Source organism: Eptatretus burgeri, chromosome 16, assembly GCF_056783735.1.
Source record: "Eptatretus burgeri isolate ZD-2024b chromosome 16, Ebu_testis_v1, whole genome shotgun sequence".
Lineage (NCBI taxonomy): Eukaryota > Metazoa > Chordata > Myxini > Myxiniformes > Myxinidae > Eptatretus > Eptatretus burgeri.
Genome location: NC_140976.1, coordinates 23,975,199 through 24,002,047, shown reverse-complemented (window position 1 = coordinate 24,002,047; position 26,849 = coordinate 23,975,199). Strand labels below are relative to the sequence as shown.

Here is a 26,849-nt window from a genome sequence, read left to right as displayed (position 1 = left end):
CCCAAAGCGTCACACATATGCCATGCCACACAGTAGACTACTGCAGTGTCTATTGCCATGCTACCAATACTGCCCAATCGACTACTGCAGTGCCTCCATTAGACAACACTTCGAGTCTGGTTGTTGGGTGCCAGTATTATGAGGTTGGCAGCACAGCCTGTGCGAGATATCGCCACATAGAACATCCCATGAGCGAAATGTGTAATTCAAAATAACTCCATAAATACATCTTGCTCTGTAATGCATAACATTTCACTGCACTGGAAAATGTGGGGAAAGCTATTGTTACGAATTTGGGAATTCGATTGCACACAACATTGGATGGAGCACGAGGGCATGAGTCACGCCGGGAGCGGGGGAGGGGGCCAATAAGAATAAAGAAGAGATCCTCTGTTTTGTTCGGGTGGCTTTCAGTCGTAGGCCTTCGGGTTCTGCTTGGCTTGGGTTAGGGAGGAGGCTTTTTGAAGGCTTTCTGCTTTGGCTTGGCTTTTAGTAAGCTTTTTGCTTTGGCTTGGCTTTTCAGCAGACCTTCGGGTTCTGCTTGGCTCGGTTCGCTTTTTGGGCTCTGGCTTGGTTCGTCGAAGAGAGTCGGCTTTGTTCATCTGAAGAGAGTTGAGCTGGTTGCTCGGCTCGGAGTTCTTGGTTCGTGGAGCTCTTTGTTCTCTGCTTGGTTCCTGGCTTGGTGCGACTCATCGACCTCATCTTGGAGGCGGTTCTTCGAGATAGCGACGCATCGATGGGAAGGATCGGCACCTCGTCTCACCAGCACGTGTTCGGAAGCGCAAGAGGATTCGCTGGAGCTCAGGAAGGATCGCGGCTCACTGCGATTGGATCCAGCTCGCTCTCGCTGGAGCCCGGGTTCGAGCAGCTTGAAGACCACACGAGGTGGAGAGGTTCGAGTTAGGTTCAGGGTTTCAGCTCATCTGTCCCTCTGAGCTGGAGTCCGTTATTAAAGGCATCAGCCACCATTTCTTGGGTGTGTGTGTGTGTGTCCGTAGGCCTGTATAATAAGTAGGAAACTGTTAAGTGCTTTGTGTGCTGTAAATGATTGCATTGCATTTCGTATAGTCGGTATAGTTCTGCTCTTACGTGCGTCCCTAGTTCCCCATTTTTATTAATAAATACCCCAAATGTTAAATGTTTTCAGCTCGTCGCGTCGATTCTTTCATTGACTGAGCATTTCGTGTGTTGGAAGTTAAAAATCTGTTGGTTTGCCGTAAAAGGGGGACATTCGGACCGACGGTTCTCGGCGATTAAGCCGCTCGGAATCGCGCACGGGACAGGCTCGCTTAAGCGGCTTGTTCCGTACGAGTTCCGTCGAGGGTGGAATACCCCGGTAGTTGAATCACATGGGTATTTAGGTAAATTGAAGATTGGCAATCGACCCTACCCCACGTGGTCTGCCCATTGGCGTATTTCAGTTCTTGCACAAGGACTCGTCGGCCTCGGAGTTATCCGGGCGGCGATCTATATTCCGGGCGATCGGTCGGGCCGACTCGACTTGCGGCTCCGTCAGAGCGGTCGGCTCACGGCAGACCCCTGGCACCGCAACACTATACTGTACATTGCACTGTAAGGGTGGGGACTTGTAATGCCCTCTCCTACCTGGAGGCGGCCTACAGGACACACATTTACATTGAGAATTGGGGTTTTCGCCCCACCTTTAACTCTCTAACCTGGAGGTTTGGAAATGTTTTCTTGCATCTCCATTTGCCAAGAGGATTCCAACAATTTGCAATATGATGGGTTTACTACCGGTGGGACCAATTCTACCAGTGGACAGAAAGACAGATTCTAACTATATATATATATATATATATATATATATATATATATATATATATATATATATATATATATATATATATATATATATATATATATATATATATATATAGATAGAGATATATATATATATGTATATATATATATATATATATATATATATGGAGCCTGGTGTTGGCGCAGTGGTTAGGGCAGCGGCTTGGGATCCAAGAGGTCCTGAGTTCAAGCCCCGTTGAGCCACTGAATTAATACACCAGGGGGTTGACTCAGCCTGTCATCCTTCCGAGGTCGGCGAAATGAGTACCAGTATACTGGGCCGGTGTATACCCCGGTTAAAATAGGTGTACCATATCCCTGTGTCGTAAGAGGCGACCAGGGTTGCGTCAGGAAGGGCATCCGGCGTAAAACATGTGCCAAATCACTATGCGGATCATAATGGATGATCCGCTGTGGCGACCCCTAACGGGAGCAGCTGAAAGAAGAAGAAGATATATATATATATATATATATATATATATATATGTATATATATATATATATATATACATATGATTGACCCTCCCACACTCCTCTCGCCAAGGTAGCTACATAAAGCAACCCAAGAAGGCTTATACAAGCTAAGTGCTACAGAGTTTTGAACCCTTCCTAGAATTCCTCTACAACTATAAAGACGTTCACACATCGTACACAAATTTGAATCCCAATGCTACACACCCCCTCAGCTACCGGACTGGTTTCATCACTTATTGGAGAATCATCAGTGATAGTGTAGACAGCAATGCATACCGATGAGGCTCCCAAGCATGTACCATGTGCAAACCTCAAAATCAGTCAATAAATTAATAAACAAATAAAGACCCACCCACATCCATCACCTGTGAATGGAGGGAATAGCCAATCAGCTCTCACCGAATCGACTCCACCCAGGTGGCTAGGATTATACAAATGATTGACCCCTCCCACACTTCTCGAGCCAAGGTAGCTGCATAGAGCAACCCAAGAAGATGCACAAGTTAAGTGCTACGCTGTTTCGAACCCTTCCCAGAGTTCCTCTACAACTATAAAAGAGGAGAGGAGATTGGGACCATACTCTTTGCAGAGCATTGGTGCTGCTTAAGCAGCCTCCTTGGCTATTGGGTACAATCCTGGACGGGTTGCTACTCTGACACAGTATACCAGCAAGCTGGCACTCATTTTGCCGACCTCTGAAGGATGACAGGCCGAGTTAACCCTACCTGTTATTAATTCAACAGATGAGCGGGATTTGAACTCAGGGTGCTAGGATCCAGGGCCCACCACCCGAACCATTAAGCCAACGCCAGGCATACAACTATAAAGACGTTCACACATAGTAGATAAGTGCGTAGCACGTACCTTGTGTCAGTCTTCTTGTGTTGCTTTATGCAGCTACTTCGACTCAAGGAGTGTGGGAGGGGTCAATCATATATACATAATCCGAGATACCTGGGTGGAGTCCATTCGGTGAGAAATGACTGGCTATTCCCTCCATTCACATATGAGAGATGTGGGTGGGTCTTCATATATATATATATATATATATATATATATATATATATATATATATATATATATATATTTATGTACTAGGTGGGTGTATGCTTACACATTGCATCAGCATATGAACTGTGCTTCTCCTGTGTGCTTCCCAACTTCCCAAAAATCAAATCCATCCATCCATCGGGACCATACTCTATGCTTAGCGTTGGTGCTGCCTAAGCAGTCTCCTTGCCTAATGGACACAATCCTAGACAGGTCGCCACTCCGACACAGTATATACCAGCATGCTGGCACTCATTTTGCCAACCTCGGAAGGATGACAGGCAGAGTCAACCCCACCTGGTATTTATTCAACAGCCGAGTGGGATTTGAACTCAGGATCCTTGGATCGCAAGCCCACCACCCGAACCATCAAGCCAACACCAGGCATAAACATCAAATGCTGACCTGCATTTAATTTGTCATTTATTTTCATTAATTTTTTGAACTTATTTATATTTTCATTTATGGATATTGTCCGATGATTCTGTAATTTTTTTTCTCTGGTGTATCAGCTTCGTTGTCCATCGGCATGCAAAATTTCAGCTTTCTACGTCACCCAGAAGGTACTGATCTTTAATATTGTTGTCGGCTGGGGGACCGGTGGCGAGAACGACCGCTAGGTGGGGGAAGTTACGTCGTCTCCCACCAGACTCCGGGAATTGCAGGCCGTCGCTCACGGATAACTCCGTGAGGCGACGGGTTGCTAAACCGACCGTGGACGCCAATACCTCCACTGCGTAGCGTAGGGTCTTTTTGTCTAGAACCAATTTACCTAATTAACCACACAGTGTCGTCTACCAGGGAACCACGCCCTTGGTACGCCTTGCCCGAACCGGATTACTCTACCAACTACGGTAGAGTACCAACTCCGGATCGGATGCAGCCGAGCGGAACTACCAAGGATGTACTGGCTATAATAAACAGATTATCGGGGATAAAGACCCGGCTTAAACTCAGATCCGAACCATGCTGGACCAATGATGGAAAAGACAAAAACGAACTGGGAACATTTCTACAATCATTTATTGACAAGAAAGCGAGGAAAAATATGTGGCACAGGAAACAGGTTTATTGGGTGTGTTATGCAGGGGAAAGAAAGAAGCGTAGTGTGACAATTTTACAGCAACTTACAAAAGAAGGACACAGAGCATGGGAAAAAAGAAAGACATTGAGTTGACATGGGCAAATCCCCCACCAGGATGATCACCAATCTCCTGATGGGTAGTCCTTTGGCCAAACGTCATTTGCCGGGAAAGCCAAAATAAATCTTTGCTTTGGTTTTCCATGCACAGAACCTCCAAAGAGTCTGACACCTGCAGTGGGTTTCTCACGTTCCTGGTTTACAGAGCTGCACTATTCATTTCCAAGGAAAACTCTTGGACTGTTTACAAAGAGAAATGATTTAATAGATTATATTAGGGAAGTATGGTGCAGGCTGCGACACATGACGGAATGGTGGGGGCACTTTTGATCTGCCTATGAACACTCTTTGACACATGTCCTATCGTTCAACACAGAAACAAAACACTTATGCTGGACGTTTGTTAATCAAATAACTCATCTAACTTACCATGTTACCCCCCTATTGCCGTTCCTGCCGATATATATATATATATATATATATATATATATATATATATATATATATATATATATATATATATATATATATATATATATATATATATATATATATATGTCACTGGAATACAGCTGGTACGTGCTTGTAGGAAGGTCCCAGCATCAATCCCCACATCGTGTGTATCTGCTATTGGACAGCATTTGATTGAGAATGCAAATTGTGCTGAACAGTATAATGTGGATGCATTCAAGATATTGAGTCGACTATGAAGTATAACACATCTCTGAATACTAGAAGTGACATTTATCTATTCCATGGACTCTATGTTATGTCGGCAAAAAGAGTTTGTCCATTTGCTTTGCTTATTTGTACAAAGAAGAAGAGGAACACGAACTCGTCTCACGATCATAGATGTTGATGAAGAGAATTCTGCACCAGCATTAGTAGCCCTGCCTCAGACTCTGCAACCTCCAATTGGAGTGCTGAACACTAAACAGGCTCCTCCCACCTATACCGTATCACCAACACCGTGGGACGTGATGATGTATCAGGAGAGAACATCCCATCAGAATTGACTTTGTTGGTCGGTGTCTATTAGACTGTTCTTCTTCCTTACCTCATTCACTTTGTGCGAATTTCACCTGAAGGGTGCACAATGAAAAGATTTGTGGTTTTCCTTTTAGTCTGTTTTATGGTAATGTCCTTCAAATGTCTCTGTTTATGAATGTATATATATATATATATATATATATATATATATATATATATATATATATATATATATATGATATATACACGTATATGATATACAGGATAGAGCAATGGATGATGTGAAACTGCTGGAGATGAACTCCCAAGTCATCAAGTGGAGGCAATCCACACATCCAGCGACTCTGTGATGTCGTGTGTTTATGATTAATCAATTTGGCTCCGCAAGCGGTTTTGAGGGTAATTTCGTTACTCTGGAAGGCAATTCTATGGTTCAAAATCCACAACGAATACACTTTTAAAATAACAGCTTTAATAATTTATTATTAGGATGGGAATACAGTAAGAAAACAATGAAGGAAGGTGATATACAAACCCGCCGGCGAGCTTATAACTAGACAGAAACGGATTCCATGCTCAAACTTCAAACTAAACTTATCACAGGCAAACTCGTTCAGGGACGCAAAACAACGAAATAATAGACAGGATGGATTGGGTTGAAGTTTTTGTGACCTTTCCTTTTCCTGAGACGTTTGGAGGTGCAATGTGGGCATGCAGGTCAAGCTCTCCTGTGCTCGTGCGGACTTGTGTGTCATGCTTCAGGTGCTGACTCAATCGATACTCAATCGAGTATATAGCTTATACTATAAGTATATAGGGTAAGTATATAGTATATAGGTAAGTATATAGCAGAGTTAACAATGCATCACTGTAATCTAATCTACTGTAATCTAAGTTATACACACGAAGGACGTCACTTCCGGACTTCCGGTTCAGGGATCGGTGCACGAGGACGACTGGGTGGCGAGCTCTCTTTCCAGGCCCTCGAAAGCTAAGTTTCCAGTCCTAAAGCGTTTTGCATATTTTGTTATCAAGATTTTTTTCAGGATCTGTTGAACGGTACGTATTTTTTTTTTTCGTGATGTGTTCATAATAGTTTTAGCGGGTGGTTGAGTTAGTTTATTGAAGGAAGCAGGGCGAGGCCTCATAATAAGTTTAGCGTGAAGTCAGTGGGGACTTTCGGAGTATGGGGGTGAAGAAGGTTATAAATAGAGAGCGAAGGAGAAAGGATGAGGAATACGTAAAATGTTACAGTTGCTCAATGTGGGCCACGTCAACAATGGGGGAAGAAGAGGGTTCTTATTGTTGTAGGAAGTGTGAGGAAATCGACCAATTGAGGAAGGTTATTACTGGGTTGAAGGAACGCATCGATAATAATTTGCTGAAAGGAGCAGAATGTGAGAAGTTTGCAGATAATAGTTTGTTACGGTTGTGGAGTGAGGTTGCTGAGGACATTGGAAGTGGTGAGGGTGCAACGGGGGAGGGCAGTGGTGAGGTGGAGCGGGGTGCGGGCAGTGGTGGAGGTGCAGTGGGTGCGGGCAGTGGTGGAGGTGCAGCGGGTGCGGGCAGTGGTGGAGGTGCAGCAATATAAATTGGTAAACATGAGGTATGGGAGACAAGCCTGGTGTTGGAGCAGTGGTTAGGGCAGCGGCTTGGGATCCAAAAGGTCCTGAGTTCAAGCCCCGTTGGGCCACTGAATTAATACACCAGGGGGTTTACTCAGCCTGTCATCCTTCCGAGGTCGGCTAAATGAGTACCAGTGTACTGGGCCGGTGTATACCCCGGTTAAAATAGGTGTACCATATCCCTGTGTTGTAAGAGGCGACCAGGGTTGCGTCAGGAAGGGCATCCGGCGTAAAACATGTGCCAAATCACTATGCGGATCATACGGATGATCCGCTGTGGCGACCCCTAACGGGAGCAGCCGAAAGAAGAAGAAGAAGAAGAGGTATGGGAGACAGTTTTTGTGGGTGATGAGATTATTTAATATGTTGATTCTTCATTCTGCAGGAAGGATTGTAGACACAGAATTCTGTGTAGTTTTGAAGGAGCGGGAGTTAGGGACATTGAAGGAAGGGTAAACGATATTGTATCGGGTCACGGCAGGAAGAAGTTGGTTGTGGTACACCAAGGTGCGAATGATGTAGGGAAAGTTTACTCAGAGGTTTTGAAAAATAGATACAGGATATTGGGGAAGCAGCTGAAAGCAAAGGGTTTTGAGGTCATGTTTTCTGGGATCCTCCAAAGATTAGGAAACAATATAGAAATTATGAGCAGAGCAATAGATGTCAACCAATGGCTGGAAGAATGGTATAGGGAGGAAGGTTCTACATTTAGGAAGCAGTGGGAATCATTTCGGGGACAAAGGGAGTGTTTCCAGAATGATGGCTGTATGTTAAATATAAAGTGAGCAGCAAGGTTTGCAGTGGGAATTGAGGAAGGAATTCAGGCTTTTTTAGGTCGGCGGAGGGTGGGGAAGCTATTAAGGAAGGAACGGATGAAGTATTTGGGACGAGTAAGGCCAGGCAGGAAAATAGAATTTCAGGAATGGAAAAGGTAAATATATTCTCCACCAATGCCAGAAGTTTAAATAATAAGATGGAAGAGCTTGAAGCCAAAGTAGATAGTGAGGAGTACGATATAGTTGCAGTGAGTGAGACTTGGTTTAAGGAGGAAAGTAACTGGAGGACAGGATGAGAAGGCTACAAGGTGTATCGGTGTGATCGGAAGGAGAGAATAGGAGGAGTAGCAATCTGGGTAAAGGACAGCATTGCATCAAGAGAAAGGGGTGACATTAAGGAAGGAATAAATGTTGAGGACTCTGTATGGGTAGAGATTAGAAATTGTAAAAACAGCAAGATACTGGAAGGATGCTTTTGTAGGGCTCTGGGTAGGAAGGAAGAGGAGGAAGGATGAGTACATGAAGAATTCAAAAGGGCATGTGGTAAGGGAAGAGTATTGATTATGGGGGATTTTAACTTGCAATGGATAGATTGGATCCAGGAACAGGGAAAGGGCAGAGCAGATGAGGATTTCCAAGTTTTATTCCAAGATTGCTTTGTAACCCAGTTTGTAGATAAGCCCACGAGGGGGAGGGCAGTGTTCGACCTCCTTTTAAGTAACAATCCCAATATGGTGGAGGAGGTGGAGGTTGGGGAGCATTTTGGAGCAAGTGACCATAACATTGTGTGTGCAATGATTCTGTTGAGGGTTAGAGTTCAGGATAGTAGGGTAAGGCTATTAGATTTCAGGAAGGCAAACTTTGAGGGTATGAGGAGAGAGTTGGGTAATGTAGATTGGGAGACTCTAACAACAGGACAATTAGCATCAGAGAAATAGGAAACTTTCAAGGACCAAATGTGTAGAGTACAGAGGAAGTACATTCCAATGAGGTGTCAAACTAGAAGTAGAAAGAGACCAGGGTGGTTGAGTAGTGAGATAAGGAATGCTATTAAGGAGAAGCAAAAGGCATTTATTAGGTTTAAAATAACAGGACTGGAGTTAGATTTATATCATTATCGGAGTAAACAGAGGCAACTGAAGAAAATAACTCGGCAAGCCAAAAGAGAGTCCGAGAAGGACATGGCTAAGCATATTAAACATAATAACAAGGCTTTCTTAAAGTATGTCAGGGGAAAAGAACAGGTTAAGACCAGTGTGGGCCCATTGGGGAATAGCACCAGGAGAGTGGTTAGTGATGAAAGTGAGATGGCAGGCTTATTAAACAGGTATTTTTCTTCAACATTTACACAAGAACAGTCAGGAGAATTGCTAATAGCTGAGAGTATCTATCGAGGAGGTGAGGAAGGGCTTTTACAGAAGATCCAGGTTGGAGTGGAGGAAGTAAAGGAACAGCGAGGTAATCTCAGAGTAGATAAGGTTCTGGGTCCCGATAATATACACCTGAGAGTGTTGAGGGAGGTGGCTGAGCAGGTAAGCGAGATGTTAACGGATATTTTCAATAGTTCACTGGAGTCAGGACAGGTACTGGAGGATTGGAGAGTAGCAAATGTAACACCATTATTTAAGAAAGGATGCAGAGAAGAATTGGGAAACTATAGACCTGTTAGTTTGACTTCAGTTGTGAGGAAGGTGTTGGAGATATTAATTAAGGACCGGATGAGGAATTGTTTGTATAAACAAATACAAACTAATTAAAGGTAGTCAGCATGGGGTTACCAAGGGTAGTTCCTGTTTAACAAATCTTTTGGAGTTCTTTTAAGCAGTTTCTGATTGGGTGGATGAGGGAAAGGCAGTGGACATAGTGTATCTCGACTTTAAGAAGGCATTTGATAAGGTACCACATCGGAGGTTGTTAGTCAAAGTCAGGGCTTGTGGAGTGGCTGGTCAGGTAGTTAATTGGATTGCAAACTGGCTAAGTGGTCGGAAGCAAAGAGTGGCTGTGAGTGGGAGGATGTCTTGCTGGGAGGATGTAAGTCGCAGGGTACCTCAGGGATCAGTACTCGGACCATTACTATTCAATATTTACATCAACGATTTGGATAATGGGGTAAAGAGTAAACTTCCCAAATTTGTAGATGACACAAAGCTTGGAGGTGAGGTGGATCACAGAGGGGATCGTGATCAGATACAGTAAAGTATTGATACTTGTATAGATTGGGCAAAAGACTGGCAGATGGAATTTAACCTGAGCAAGTGTAAGGTGTTGGGGATGGGAAAGAATAATGAAAATAGAGATTACAGGATGCAAGGGGTAATTTTGGAGCGTGTCACACAGGAGAAGGATCTGGGCGTGGGAATAGATACGGGAGAAAAACAGGCAGCACAGTGCCAGGCAGCTACAGGTAGAGCAAATAGTTTTTAAGGTTGTATAAGGAGGGGGATCAATTATAAAACAAAAGAGGTGGTGTTCACATTGTACAGGAATTTAGTGAGGGCTTCATCTAGAATATTGTGTGCAGTTTTGGTCACCACACTTCCAGAAGGACATCGATGCCATAGAGAGGATTAGCGTAGGGCTACTAGATTGATTCTGGGCCGAGCTCGACTCAGCTATGAAGAGCGGCTGAAGGAGACAGGGCTTTAGTCACTAGAAAGGAGGCGGTTGTGAGGAGATATGATGGAGATGTTTAAGATAATGAAAGGTATTGATAAAATAAGTGCAGATGAATTATTCAACAGAGTAGACAGTGACAGAACCAGGGGCCATAGCCTGAGAGTAAAGAAGAGGAGAGTTAAGATGGTAGTAAGGCAGGGGGCTTTCACGCAAGAGAGGAGTTAATGCAGGGAATGGTCTCCCTGGAAAGGTAGTGGCAGCAGAAAAAGTAGATGAGTTTAAATTAGAATTAGATAGGTACCTGAAAGTTTTGGAGATAGAGGGATATGGGGATGTTGATAAGACTTTTAGGTAGTTTGAGTGTTGATGGGTGATTGTGTACAGAGTGCTGTTGGTGGGGGTCTTGTTAAGGGGGGTTGTGTGGTTGATATGTGTTTTTAACCAAGCCCACGCCCCTCTCTCTGAGGGGAAGAAAAAAAAAAAATTACAACACCAAAAAAAATACAAAACCAAAAAAATATAAATAATGTAATTATTATTTTTTCTTTCATTAATTAAAAACATTTTTTTTTGGCATTTTCTTTCTTGGATCTTGGGTTGGTGTGGTGTTCACGCAGGCATAATGGGCTGAATGGCCTCCACCTGTGTTGGATTTCCTTGTTGTTGTCCTTCCTTGTTGTAGCTGTGGCACTGACATCCTCTCATTCGGCCCGACTCTCTTTGGGTCTCTCAAGCTCTCCTCCTGATGACAACTCTGTTCACCATCTACTCTCTCAGTCCTTTGCCAGGCAGACAGCCACGCGTCGTCTGTGTGTGGCCGGTCTCTATAGCCACAGCCACCAAACCCCCAGGGGTGAGACTCCCTCACTCCACCCCTTCCTGCCTCGCGAGCATCATGCATGTGTTCCAGTGGCGATGAAGTCGCTAATGTGTTGCCGCCATCTCATTGGAATTTGTGCGATTCACACATGTGGTATGGTTATGTTCAGATGGAACATGTGGAGTTCTCATATGTGGGCATGCCGTGTTCACGCGGGCCATGTGGGGGAAGTGAGTAATGATAATGGGGAATGGTTAAGATTGCTCCTCATAGAGGGAAAATTGGGAAAAGAGACAGACATGGCAACAAGGAGCTCACAATACATCTTGTCCTATTCGTTGTGAAGTGGGGTTACATAACATGCCAACATTCATTATGAGATAACTAATGAATAGTTCATCCCTCGTTCACCCTTAAGCCATTTTCATCACACACACACACACACACACACACACACACACACACACACACACACACACACACACACACACACACACACACACACACACACACACACACACACACACACACACACACACACACACACACACACACATTGAGATCAGACCACATCGCTGTCCTGGTGACCAGGAAACAAGTGCCACACTTGCAGCTATTGCTTCATGTGTACTTGCCACTTATTAACCTGTCTGTGGTATCCAAATCAGATCGGGTGGTAGCAGGAATAATTTAATTTCTTCATAGGTTTTTCTGGCTAAAGCATGTGTCACATTTGCTCTACGGCTAGGATACGGCGGCCGTACCCCCCCCGCCCCCTGAATTGACAGAAACGTGCGGCGGCCGCAGAGTTTCTGAGGTGGCCTCAGGGTGGCCCTACGCCGTATGGCTATCGTTTACAGGCCGTAGGGGTCTCCATGGAATTAAAGCGCGGAGTTATAACTTTTTTCATTTCTCGGTTGGCCGTAGAAATTCGACAAGCCGAAGCCATGACGTAGATGTGTTCCACGTCGACCGTACGTAGGGCGTACGGTGGGCTTGCGTTATTCGTGCGGCTGCCGTAGGCTCTTATCAATGAAAAATGAATTTTGCCAACCCCCAAAAAATTACGGCGGCCGTACTATTTCCACGGTCGCCGTAGGGTAGTCCTAAGGCGTCCCTGTGTTCACCGTACGGTCGCCTTGCAGGCAGCTTGAGGCTACCTTACGTCTGCCTTGAAAATTCTATGGCCGCCGCAGGGACGCCCTAAGTTCACCGTGCGACATCAAATCAAAGACCGTACGGCACCCCCACGTTATCGGTCTCCACAATTTCTAAATACCCCGTGCGGCTACCCGAAAAATAAAAACATATGTGACTGCTACATTGTGTGACTGTGGGCCGCCGCCCTATAATTGCTAGTGGCCGTAGATTTTTTAGACCCTACGGCTGCCGAGTCAAATGTGACTGAAGCATAAACAGTTGCATAGGCTCCGCATGTTAGGCATGAGCTTAACAGAGCTTCAGCCCCAAACTTCTCCCTAAGATTCTACTGTAACCAATACCGGGAAGAGAATTTAAATCTCAATTTTTTATTGAGCAGTCCACTTTTCCTTCATCTTCAATATGAAGTTTTTTTTGTTTGTGTTATGTTTGTGTAAAATAGAACTACATGTTGTGTAAATAATTCACGGTGACAGAAAAAAATACTTTAGAGAACATATTTGGGTGCCATCACATTTCATTTTGGGTTTTGTGAATCAAGGAAGATTGAAATCCATCCATCAGGACCATACTCTGAAAAGAGCATTGGTGCAATCCATCCATCAGGAGCATATGCTGTACAGAGCTTTGATTCTGCCAAAACAGTCTTCTGGGCTCTTCAGCACAATCTTGGACACATCACCACTCCAACACAGAATACTCAAATGGCTCAATCATCCCAGCAAGCTGGTACTCATTTTGCCAACCTCAGAGGGATGGGAGGCTGAATCAACCTTATCAAGGTGTTAATTCAACAGTCAAGCAGGATTCGAACTCAAGACTTTAGGGTCCCAAGCTTTCCAACCTAGCCATTAAGCCAACACCAGGCATGCGAGATTTTAAAAAGGAGATTGAAATGGTATTGTACATCACATATTCTCGAACATGTAAACATAAGGAAAGGTTAAAAAAAAAATGTCTGCAGTAAATTCAAATCCATTCTGTCCTTCATTCATTCATTCATTCATTAATTATTGGGCAACACCTGGCTCCTGATTTGCATCATTGCTTGTCGTGCTCCTGATGCAGTGCTCCCTCGAGGTGAGGGCAGGAAATTTGTAATTTATTCAGGCTCCTGGTGATAACTTACCTCTTCACTTGCTTTGTGGGATCGTTAACGTTCAATAACCAGGTTAACGTTCAAGTTGGCAGACAGGTCTGAGACAGGTGTACGATGCTCATAACGTCCTTCCGATGATGGACTCGCACGCGCATTGATGCATCGCCCTGCACGCGGAACACCGTGGTGGCAGTTTATAGCCAGGCCGAGATTCAAACTCAGACTAAACAGCTCAAAAATATGCTGCCAGCTCGGAAGATGCAAATAAAGTTGATAACACATTCCAGTTTTGTGTTAAGTTAAATATGTGATTGATAAGTGGAAGTTGCTGACACATTCTGATTTATAGCAACACTTGCATCACTATTATATACAGCTCTGGAAAAAATTAAGAGACCACTGCAAAATTATCAGTTTTTCTGGTTTTACTATTTTTCGGTATGTGTTTTAGTAAAATGAACATTTTTGTTTTATTCTATAAACTACTGACAACATTTCTCCCAAATTCCGAATAAAAATATTGTCATTTTGAGCATTTATTTGCAGAAAATGACAACTGGTCAAAATAACAACAAAGATTCAGTGTTTTCAGACGTCAAATAATACAAACAAAACAAGTTCATATTCATTTTTAAACAACACAATACTAATGTTTTAATTTAGGAAGAGTTCAGAAATCAATATTTTGTGGAATAACCCTGATTTTCAATCACAGCTTTCATGGGTCTTGGCATGCTCTCCACCAGTCTTTCACATTGCTGTTGGGTGACTTTATGCCACTCCTGGCACAAAAATTCAAGCAGCTCAGCTTTGTTTGATGGCTTGTGACCATCCATCTTCCTCTTGATCACATTCCAGAGGTTTTCAATGGGGTTCAGGTCGGGAGATTGGGCTGGCCATGACAGGGTCTTGATCTGATGGTCCTCCATCCACACCTTGATTGACCTGGCTGTGTGGCATGGAGCATTGTCCTGCTGGAAAAAACCAATCCTCAGAGTTGGGGAACATTGTCAGAGCAGAAGGAAGCAAGTGTTCTTCCAGGACAACCTTGTACATGGCTTGATTCATGAGTTCTTCACAAAGACAAATCTTCCCGATTCCAGCCTTGCTGAAGCACCCCCAGATCATCACCGATCCTCCACCAAATTTCACAGTGGGTGCGAGACACTGTGGCTTGTAGGCCTCTCCAGGTCTCCGTCTAACCATTAGATGATCAGGTGTTGGGCAAAGCTGAAAATTGGACTAATCAGAGAAGATGACCTTACTCCAGTCCTCTACGGTCCAATCCTTATGGTCTTTTGCAAACCTCAGCCTGGATCTTCTTTGCTTCTCATTGATGAAGGGCTTTTTCTAGCTTTCCACGACTTCAGTCCTGCCCCTAGGAGCCTGTTTCAAACCGTCCTCGACGTGCACTTCACCCCAGCTGCCGTTTGCCATTCTTTTTGTAGGTCACTTGATGTCATCCTAAAGGTTGTTGAGTGACATTCGAATGAGTTGGCGGTCATCCCGGTCAGTGGAAAGTCGTTTTCGCCCTCTGCCAGTCTGTAGCTTTGTTGTCCCCAATGTCTGCTGCTTGACCTTGTTCTTATGAACCGCCGTCTTTGAAATTTTAAGGATGGAAGCAACGTGACGCTAACTGTATCCCTCTGCCAGTAAAGCCAGAATTGAACCCTTCTTTTCCTCACTCAAAACTTTTCTTTTCAACTCTTTTGGCATGGTCAATAGTTATTTTTTTGATTCCAATTACTTTTGAGGTACCACTAGCACTGTTTTTGCCATCCAGCTGGTCCTATTGCAAGAGGATAGTGATGACCACAGCAGTGGCTTTTATACTTTTCCTTGTTAAATAAGATTCGGTTCAGGTGATCACCTAATCAGTACCTCACGAAGTAGAATGAGGTGTGCCTGTGTTGGAATTCAACAGACACTGGAATGGAATGGCTGCCATACATGTGGAGATGCTGATTTAAAGTTTTTTTTTTGGAGTGGTCTTTTATTTTTTTCCAGGGCTGTGTGTATATGTATATATATATATATATATATATATATATATATATATATATATATATATATATATATATATATATATATGTTTTATTTGAACCAAATGTATTAATTGGTTACATACACAACCTTGCACACTCTTTGTTATTACACTGTCACCACAAAAGTTCGCTGCTTGAAGCCAAATGCCACAGAGGTGACGCAACCCATTCCCTCAACACCAGATGGAGCGAACAGTTGTTTATAACCATCGTTCAGAAGCAAAATAAAAAAAGAAGTTTGTCATAGCACTTTTGGAATCCTCCTTTTCTTCTCTTTCATGCTTGTCTTATTCTTCTTCTTACGCTTGTTTTTGTTGTTGGAGGATTTTTTTTTTGTGTGTTGCTTTGTTAATTTATTATTGTGATGTGTATTTTGTTGTACAACGGTAGCTCAAAAGGAATGCTTTGATACTTTATGGCTCAATAATTTGAATATCCCTACAAACAACCATTGTGTATGCATTTGTACAAAATTCTAAAGCAACATTCAGTGATTTCAAGGATCATTAATTCTGCTTTGTAATGATGTGCAAAGATTTGATTACCGCCGCATCTTCCAGAAGTATCGTGCTTTCGGACATGACCGAGTCTGTCTTCAGGTATGAAGATTTCTCATCCTGTCAAGTATTCCTCCTTTGTTGTCCTTCCTTTGTTGACTTTGAGAGAATGTCGTGGAATTTATTATTTATGAAGGTGGTTTTTTTTTTTCCCCATTTTGGTTTGACCTATTTAACATCGGTATGACGAGTTCTGATGAAAGATGATAAATGATGAGAATATGATTTCTGTGTTGTTCTATAAGTCAGACGAACTCGCACCTTCACATTCGCAGGTAACATGATGAGGAGTAAAGCTGGAGAAACGGAGGTGGAGGGAAGTCATGATGACTATGGAAGTGAGGAGGGGAGCCTGATGCCCAGAGGCCGAGTGACCGGTGGCTCCATTGAGGGCCAGGCCCCAGATTGTACAGTGAAAAAAGGGAAAAGCCGAAAAGGACAGAGAGACAGTGGGGGGAGAACGAGCAGCTATGGACGGGTTCACAGCAAGGCGAAGAGTGGCCGAGAGCTCAGCAGGGAAGAACTATTGTGGTTACTGAGTCTGCTCGAAGGAGAGGTACAGGTATGTAGAGTGTGCACCTTTTTATACAAATTCCTTTAATTCCCCTTTTTCCTTTGCAGGGACTCATACTGTATTATTTATTTCTTTGTTCATATGCAGCCGATGGCTGCTTGGCCGCATCATTTTCTGGGGGCGCGGTTGTGCCTCTGGTGCAGTTGCCTCCGTTACCAGATAGCTGGTACTCATTTTGCCGATCTCAGAAGGATGACAGGCTGAGTCGACCTGCCTGGTGTTAATTCAACGTCACAACAGGGGCTTAAACTTAAGCCAACCACCTTTACCGTTAAACCAACACCAGGCTTCACACTGTATTCATCAGCCATTTGTTTTACTTTCTTTTAATCACAATCGATTTCTCAGCTCTGCCTGATAAGTTCAATTATGACATCACCTTTGCACCATGCGACACAATGAGCCGGTCTGTGCAGCACAGAGTGATTTATGAGGGCAAAGTGACTTGGAGGACTTGGTTGGGCAGTGGACTCGTTGAGGGGAAATGACTTTCATAGCAGCCTGGAGCAATTTCATTGGTTGACACGGAATAAAGAGGAGCAACAATTGGTCTTAAAAAACCACACCAAGTGTTCTAAACCTCACGATCGTCTTTTTCTTAACTCATGCACTTTGAATTCTCTGGGTTCGGTTCAATTACAGATGTGTTCTTCACACCTGCAGCTGTGGTGTCATCTCTACCAACACTGGAACACTCATTATTCACACGTTATAATTCACCCAATAACCTGGTGTTGGCTTAACGGTTGAGGGGGCTGGCTAAAGATGTTAGGGTCTTGAATTCTTCAGTTCAAGCCACTCTCGACCCGTTGAATTAACAGCAGGTGGTTTGACTCAACCTGTCATCCTTCCAAGGTTGGTAAAATGAGAACTAGCTTACTGGTAACAGGGGGCACTGCATCAGAGGCACAACTGTGCCCCCAGAAAATCATGCAGCCGAGCAGCCACAGGCTACTTTATGAATAAATAAATAATTCACCCAATGCATTCCCAATTTCATTCACAAATTTATTCCTTCATTGCTACTTCACAACATCAATTATTATTTAAAAATCAGGGGTCGTGTTGAGTTGCAAATTGAGAAGAGGTGTTTGATTGGAGAGTTTTGTCATCACCTTTGACGTTTTCAAAAGTGTCGAAACCTGTTCTTCTTTCAGACTTCCTCATACCATCCTGTATTCTTTTCTTTCTTTTATATATTTTTTTTATTCCTTCAGTGACATGGGAATTATTTGCATCATTTATACTCCAATTCTGCATTTTCTTCCACTTTGCTGATGATGCCACCTGGCGTCAGATATTCCAGCCTGCATGGTCATATGCCAGATGTTTTCCTGCCGACTTCTCGCAGTAATCTCGTTAGTGACTCCATATTCTTCCTGGTTATGGCAGCTTGGCTGATGAGAGCCTGGGTAGCGATCATTTTGTTGGGGCACGACTATGCTGTTGATGGTGTGTCCCTCTCCCAATACATTGGTGCTCATTTCAACCACCCTAGAAGGATGACAGGCTGAGTCAACCCCACCTGGTGTTAATTCCGCGGACAACGGGGCTCAAACTCAGGATCCTAAGATCCCAAACCAGCCACCCTCACCGCTAAACCAACATCAGGTTCAATGAAACCATTAGATTAGAACCTTAAACTCTGTCATCACACGGAGTAACCGACATGTTGATTATTTAGTTATTACTTGATGTTTTCAAAGAGATGTCCATTTCCATGCAATCTGAGGAATCACTTGTGCGACAATGTCAATGGAAACATCCGCAGCTGTTCACAGTAAATTTGTCAATGAGTCGGAGTCATCGGCTCAAGATTACTGACTCAAAGCCTTTTAGTTGTGACTCCCTTGGATTCTCAACGTGGTATTGTTACAGATCTGGCAGCCATGAGTACTCAACATTCAAGTCCCCATAGCTCAGTTATTTTGATAAGTAAATATGGATACATAGCTCCCTTTCCCCTATGTCTAATGGGAATTAAGTGTGCATGCACTGCGAAGTTATTTTATAGATAGGATTTTTACACTTATAACAACAACAACACCAGCGGCACCGTCGCCTCACTCACCGACGCCATAACGCACGTGTTTCTGGTTGCGGACGTGGGTGGGACCCCTCGCTCCAGAGCTGACTCCGCCCACGAGGGCAAGGGCGCGCCCTTTGTCCAATCAGGAGGCTCATTGCCTCAGATCGGGACTCCGCCCAGAAGGGTGGGAGTTGCCATGCCTACCGTGGGCCTGTCCAATGGAGGACGGCCAGGGAATCGCGCGATGGGTCCGACCAATGAGGAGGCGAGTGGCCAGGAGAAGAAGCCCCTCCCTCCTGAGGAGAAGGTGTGGTTGTCTGGACCAGCGAGTAGAGAGACGGTGTGCTCGTGGCAGAAGCGTTCGCAGTTCGGAGGATCGTGGAAATTTTGGCAGACGGTCGGAGATTGGCTTGGTCTGGACCAGTTTTTCGGGAGGCCGTGTGATCGTGGCGACTGCGGAGGGTTCTGCAGACAGTCAGGGTCGTGGTTGGAGCGGTCTGTGGTCCTTTGGAGGGCAGGTCTGGTAGTCGAGCAGCCAGGATCCTAAGCCGTGGACTTCGGGTCGTGGGTTCGAGTCCCACCAGTGGTTCGGAGTCGGTGTGGCCGCACGAAGCGGACAGGTACCCTAGGCCGGCTCTACCGACTAAGACCATTGAGGTCCATTTCTTTTGGGTGTGCAAGTCTGTGTGCGGGCCTGTCTTGCCTAAGCAGAATTGTTAAGTGCTTTTTGTTGGACATTATTTCCCTTGCTTTAGTCGTGATAAGTCTGCTCTTTGTGTGTTCCCTCCCTGCCTCTTGTAAATAAATATCACTATTGTTAAATGTTTCAGCTCGTTTCTGTTTTTCATTCATTGGTTTAGCACGGTGCGTGTTGGGAAATTGGGAAGTGGCAAATTGTGCATTTGGACCGACGGACCTCAGTAACCATCCGCTCGTGTTTCGCACAGTCCGAGCACGCTAACGGCTCGTTCCGCTCGAGCTCTGCCGAGGGTGAATTTCCCCGGTAGTTTGGACGACGTGGGTATTTAGGTAAATTGAAATTGGCAATTGACCCTATCCCACGCGGTCGACCTATTGGCGATCTTTGGTCCGATAAGGGACCCGTCGGCTCTGGAGTTATCCGGGGTGACGACCTATAAATTCCTTGTGTTCGGTGGAGCCGACTCTACTGCTCCATCTAGCGGTCGTGCTCGCCGCCGAAACTCAGCCTCACAACAGTATTTCCATTTCTTCAAGGCTCGAGATCTTTTCGGCAGGCACGAAATCACAGCTGGTGCTTCCAACGTCCTCGTCTTCATCTTGTCAGTCCAAGAATGACAGTTGTCTTCTGATTGATTGAAGCCACTGTTCATCTCCAAGACTGGCTGATGAAGCTGCTCCTAATTTTGGCTTTGTTCATGGATTTTAATGTTTACACATTATTTTTGCTCATAAACATACGAGTGAATCATCCATGTAGGGACTAGTTCCACTTGATACATCTCCTCGATTGCGTCCAGCAGGCGAGGGACGAGGCCTTGGCGGTCCTGAGTGCAGAGAAGGTGAATTCGAAGGCTTTGGAGAGGCGTTATGGAGTTGGTTTACCGGTGAAGCCTCTCCGGGCGGCATTGCGAGGAGCCTTGCATTGCCGGGATGGAGGAGCGCAAGACGACGTGTATGAAGCAGCAACGGTTGAGGTATTTTACCACTGTTTCCGTCATTAATCACATTAATGTTCTTATTAACTGACGTTTAAATGCAATTTTTTTTACCGTTGCATTAAAATTTGCATAATTTGGCAAAAAAAAAAATTTGTGTTAACTATTCAATTACATGTTGTTGTTTTTTTATTTTAATTTTTTTTTCTTGAACCTTGTTAATTGTGCCGTTTACTTCGACATGGTTGGAATATGTGGGGAAAATAATTATTTGATTTCTGTTTGATTTTTTTCGTTTTATTTACCTATTTCTTATTTTGTTGTGCTATGATGTAATTATTACTTTCCTGGTATAAGGATAATAAACAAGGAACTTGGACACCGGAGGAGGCCATTTGGCCCATCATGCCTGTGCACTACCCGCACACCACAGCCACCCTCTGTTTCCTCCCCCCCCCCCCAATTTTTAAAAAAATAAAATGCAGAGTCACAGGGTCCATGGATAAACTTGGCAGGGGATTCCTCCTCCTGACTTCCCATTTAATTGTCTTTCTTTCCCTCTTCCTCGTACTCTGTAGCCACTGAGAACACAATAAATGTTTGGCGAAGTTATCACAAGAGAATCGAATAAAACTGAAAACGGCACCCTGGATAGCATTTGCTCGAGCAGAGGGTGCAAGACCAAGAAAGAGGTGGTAGAATACAGACAGACCACAAACATGTCTGCAATGCGAAAGTAACAGGACTAGACCCTCAGCTTCGTCACGGAAGATCCCAATGATGTTGAGGGCCTTGCTTTCTACGGTATCAATAAGGGTAAGGTGTGAGGTATGGGCATAAGCCCAAAGTGGAGAGGAGTACTACTACTCCATCAAGCTGCGAATGAAGGCTTTGTAGGTTGTCAATAGTTCAGACTGACTAAGGAAAGACATTGCCTGATGAAGGATGCCCAGTTGGTGGCTGGCTTAACCTCTGCAAGTGGTTTGTTTAGGAAGTAGATGGGAGGATTTGCCAGACGGTCCTTTCGGAGAGACAAGGTGACTGTGTGTGAGTTGTCGGGGTTAAAAGACTTATTCCAAGTGTTGAACCAGCTCCTGATTCTATGAATGTCTGCAGAGAGGGAAGAGGTTGCTGCCTGTCTGATCGAAGGATGAGAAATGGTAAAGCAGAGGGTGGAATCATCAGCAGGATTTTCCAGGGAAGCATAAAGATCATTGATGAAGATGAGGAACAAGACTGGGCCAGGACACTGGAGCACTCGAGCCTTGACAGGGAGAGGAGATGAGAGGATGCTGTTCAGGGCTGTTGGAGTATTGTAAACTCCCCCCCCCCCCAAAAAAATAAACAACAACAACAACAACCTTGTATTGCAAAAATTGCCAAAAAAGGGGATCAGTGTTTAACCCTTCTCATTTTTGTAAAAAATAAGCAATTTTTACATGCAATTACAACAGCACTCAGTGGAGAATATACCTACTGAACAGTTTACGTGTGGTATCCCACTGATAGGCGGCATATGCGTCCGGACTTTAATCAAAATCAAATTGGCTTGTTCTTGTCACATACCCAACCTCATCCACCCAGTTTTGTCATAACTCATCCATAATTTCTTGAAATATCGTACTATACTTCATTCTTGGCCCTCTCACTCAATTGTGAAGAATCAGGAAAAAATATTCTCGTATTCGGATTTTCACCAAAATCGAATCAAATCGTCCTTGGCACACACCCAACCTGTCCACCAGGTTTCATCCAAATCAGTCCTTAACTTTTTGAGATATTGTGATCAAAGGCGGACAGACAGACAATCAGGGGGTGAAAAAACAACCTCCGTCCACCTTTGGTGGCAGAGGTAATGAAGGGGAGTCACACCCTCACCAAATTATATTCCTCCATTCTTCTTGTCACCCGATTAACCTGCTCTCCATCGATTAATTTTACAACCATCTGTTCAACTTCTTTTCTTTACCTGCACTGCCCATGGACGAATCAAATCGTAGGGAAAAATACATGTGTTGTACGATTGCTGTTGAAGAGTCACGACTGCACCTTGCTACATGCGTTGTTTTAAAATACCCAAACTCTTTTGACAGAAAATGCACTGTGTGGTTTGCCATTTTTATACGCCCGATATATATATATATATATATATATATATATATATATATATATATATATATATATATATATATATATATATATATATATATCGGGGCGTATTATGTGATACCGGTCGTCCGTCCGTCCGTCCGTCCGTCTGTCCGTCCGTTCCTATCCGCACTCTAACTCCCAAAGTTTTCAACTTTCATGTTTCATATTTGGAACATAGGTACAGACTGTGGAGACGGTGTGTCGCGACATACGTTCGTCATCTAAAGTGGTTGCCATGGCAACCAGGATGCTGTTTTCCATGTAGTAGCACAATTCTGTATATACCTTCTAGTTTGGGCGTACATTGTGCTCACTTGCACTCTTGTTGTTATTGCTTTCCCTTTGGAGAATCAGGGTAGGAATTTGCCATCTTGCCAGGATACCAGCTTGCAGTAGCCTACACGTTTTGAAAGACTGTAGGATCTTTAACATCCACAAGCGAGTACCAATACATTGGATAGACAGTTTAACTTACCATGAAAAAAGCCATTTGCTTTGATGCAACATGCTGCCCGCAGAGCACCAAGGCCACAGCTTAAAATGTATCATCAATCGCAAATCCTATAGGACGGGACAGACATTGTGCATTTAGCTTTGAGCTGCACAATCTGGGTTTGAATCCTGATCTGCCGATAAACTGACAGATTGGTGATCGGCAGGCATCACAAAGCACGCACGATAAGCTGGATGTCACAACTGCTAGCATTAGGTGATGGACCTTAAAAATCTCACGATACCTTCGACAGAGTGAAGGTGAGTTGTCGCCAGTGTCCCGTGCTCACCGATTGGGAGGGGGGGCACTGCTTCAGCAGCAGAGCCATGCTCCCAGCAATGATGCAAACAAGCAATCACCTGCTGCATACAAATTGACGAACTTGTCTCCAGCTGGATTTGACTCATTGTGGGACCTATCAGTATCTACCATGCAGGAAGAACACACAACTCGGTAAGAATATCTGTCTCCTGTTGTTGAACACATGAGAGCAGAAGTCTGGCGATAAATCTTTGTAACCCGCTTCTTACCTTTACGTGGGTTTCGGTCATCACTCTGCTGTGGAGCTGGGACGGTGTTGGAGCTGCAGTTAGAAATGAAAGATTTTAGATTTTTTTGCCTCCATTCGTTCTTGCTTTGAATCCTCTCCCATTTAGTTATGATACCCTGGTATACAGTAAAATATATAATTTATATTTACAGTATAAGCAGGTTAAATAATCCAAACACAAGCAGGTCAATAATGTGTTATCGTCTAATCCTACAATGACTATTTTCTCAAAAGCTCAGGCAATCATGCAGCCCAATCAGCCCGTCAAAGCCTTCCTCTAATCCTGTTCAATTGCACTCTTCCCTCCAGGGCCTCGAGGAGGTGGCACACCATGATCATCTCATGTCATCCTTCATCTTTACCCACAATCCTTTTTAACCCCGTTAACCATCCCCAACCCTGTAAGCTCATTCCCTTATTGTATCCAACTGTGGTTCCACTATCCCACCATCAATATGTTGCCCTTTTTGCCCTCCTTGATTTGGCTCTTTCCTGAGCCTTGATTTTTTTTATTTACAAATCAAAAAGAATTCTGCTTCTTCGTTGCACATCTCCGAACAGTTCCCTGTTTTATCCCACATATTTACCCACAGTTGGAGCGTCTGTCTGAAAAACAGCGACAAACCCACCGGACGATGCTTGATCAGCTGCTCTTCGCTGAGCAAAGCAACCGGCGCACGGTGCGCGACCTGGAGGACGAGCGACGGAAGCACAGCGACTATATGGACAAGAGCGATGACTTCACGCAGCTCCTTGAGCACGAGAGAGAAAGGCAAGGCTACCCATAAAAATAACCATAACAACTCATTTAAACGTCAAGGATGCAGCAAGTTCTACTGGTCATATCATTTGGAGTTTAAGCCTGGTGTTGGCTTAATGGTTAAAGTGGCTGCCTTAAGTTCTTAGGATCTTGGGTTTGAGTCCCTGCCGGTCCATTAAATAAACCAGGTGTGTTGACTCAGCCTAACATCCTTCCGAGGTTGACAAAATAAGTACCAGCTTGCTGGAAACAGGGGTCACTGCACCATCCGCCCAGCCATGCTCCCAGCAATGATGCGACCAGTAGCCTTGTGGCTGCGTACAAAATTATAATTATTTAGAATCTCTTTTTGTAGAAATTAATTTTGTGCGCAATAGTTCCATTTGTATTTACAATGTTGTTTAAGCTGGCTTACCCCAACCCTAACATCTTGAGCTGACTTGTTTCTTTTCTTGTATGACCATGAGCAAGTCTTTGCCAAAAACAAACTGTTGCCGTTGAAGTGATACGACACAAGACGAGACAAGGCGAGACGAGACGAATACTGTATAATATAAATGTATGGACAATGGCAGATTAGAGTCTCTGAGTGGTTTATTACATGTCACCATTCATATACAGGAAGACCACAAACCGTATCCGGCACAAGCTTGCATATTACTACAGCCATTGGTGCTCTGACTTTGACCTAGTTTAGAACTTTATCTTGCTTGTGTCACAGTTACATCACATTTTATTTGTTATCTGACCCAGATCACCTGATTAGTTTACTTTTATTATGTTGACTATTTTTTTTTTTAATTTTTTTGACCTTGGTAAGAAGGTAATTCTTTGGATATGCGAAGACAAAGTTCCAAGTAAGTGTACTTGTATCACGGTAGTCACGGGCCGGATGCAACACACCGTGACGTGACTTGGGGCAAGTAAAAGATGGTTAAACGTATTTTCAATCCTTTGAAGTAAATATTCGACTCGGGTTGAGCCCAAGTTGCTTGGCATTTGTTCCAAGTTATAATATGCTCCACTGTACCAGCAGAGGGCACGTCAGAGCGGTTTCATTTAACCCCCATGGCTGATCTCAAGCAAGGAGAGGCTGATCTGAACGCATCGGAAACTACATTAATAGTCTCGATTAGTTTGTACGGAAGAGATAATATATCGAGTGAATTTGGCAAGAAAGTGTCCATCGAGAGCATCAAGTAATAATAAAAAGTCAATGAGCATGGTATTATTTAATTTGTGAATCTTGTACTGATCATCCCATCATGAGATGTTGATCTGCGAGTGATACGAGCACATGCTTATCATTGCCCTCCCGGATCGAGAGAAAATATTTAAATAAAAAAAACAGTCAGAAAGATAATTTGGGTTTCTTTTCATAGTTTTTATTATTTTTATTTTATTTTACATGAACTCAAAGTTTCCTTGACATGTGCAGCCTACGAACAGCTGGGATAGCTCAGAGTAATGCGATCGGTTCCATTGTGACGTCAGCTCGGGGTATGAGTATTTCAGCTGAGAATCGTACATTCCACGTAATGGGGTAAAAATTCATCACACACCCAACACACACCCATTACCTTGATCGACGGGTGCACCTACACCAACTCCCACTCCATTAAAAAAAAAAATGACCAGCTACACCACTGGGATTGAATTAACTTCATTAAAAAAAAAGTTTATTCCTCACCAATTAGAAATGAGAACAAAATATTTTAAAAAGTCAGATATTGCAAAACTTGTCGGTTGCATTATTTATTGTGGAAGTTATTCAATGGACTAAGATTGTCTTTTTTCAGGTGTCACTTTCGCCAAGTTCCGATTTGCAGTCAGGATGGTTCCAAAAACCAGACTTGGTGGCATAATGGTTAGAGCAATCCGCTCTGAGTCTGGTCGGTCAGTCGTTCGAACCCGGGCCGAGTCACACCAAAGACTTTTAAAAACGGTACATTCTGCTTCCTTGTTTGAGGCTCAGGATTTAAGAGGATAGAGCATGGACAACCGATGCTGGGAAGGCATTGGCAAACCACCCAGTATAAATCTTTCCAAGAAACTGCTTCGACAGCACCAACACTCTGTAAGGAGTACGGTACATCAAAATCAAAAACTATTCCAAATCCTCCGCATGGTGGGAGTTAGCAAGACCAGCCGTCGGCCCTGTAGATCAGTACGGCCAACGGGTTTGCACGCTTTGCTAATATGTCACATGTGAACAAATGAACGTACCTGCCAACAATGCGATTATGAAAGACATCGACCATTGAGAAGCAGCTGTTGTTATAATTACATCATTTTTGCTTGATGGGTTTCATAGGAGGTGTTCTGGTTAGATCGCTTGTTTCCTTTGGCTCGTAACTGCTGGAGTAACTGCTCGTGTCCTTAAGAGGGAGTCTAACCTATTCTTGAGAAATTGATGTGTTTTTGTTTGAAAACATTTGACATTTTTGTGATCAATATATTGTATTTGGTCATCAGTTTTT

General features: G+C 43.8%; 1 protein-coding gene across 10 annotated transcripts in view; it reads left to right on the top strand.

Moving 5' to 3' along the window:
* The window catches only part of FILIP1 (filamin A interacting protein 1), a 180,328-nt gene that overhangs the window by 54,210 nt on the left and 99,269 nt on the right, over nucleotides 1-26,849 (top strand). For 5 of the 10 annotated variants that reach the window (XM_085859313.1, XM_085859318.1, XM_085859319.1 and 2 more), the window contains exons 2-4: nucleotides 16,451-16,737; nucleotides 20,278-20,454; nucleotides 24,203-24,381. In XM_085859313.1, the coding sequence (XP_085715439.1) occupies nucleotides 16,456-16,737; nucleotides 20,278-20,454; nucleotides 24,203-24,381 (638 nt within the window). In that variant the 5' untranslated portion in view covers nucleotides 16,451-16,455. Of the gene's footprint in view, nucleotides 1-16,153; nucleotides 16,218-16,450; nucleotides 16,738-20,277; nucleotides 20,455-24,202; nucleotides 24,382-26,849 lie in introns of all 10 variants that reach the window. The other 5 variants (XM_085859314.1, XM_085859316.1, XM_085859320.1 and 2 more) reach the window with 5 other exon arrangements.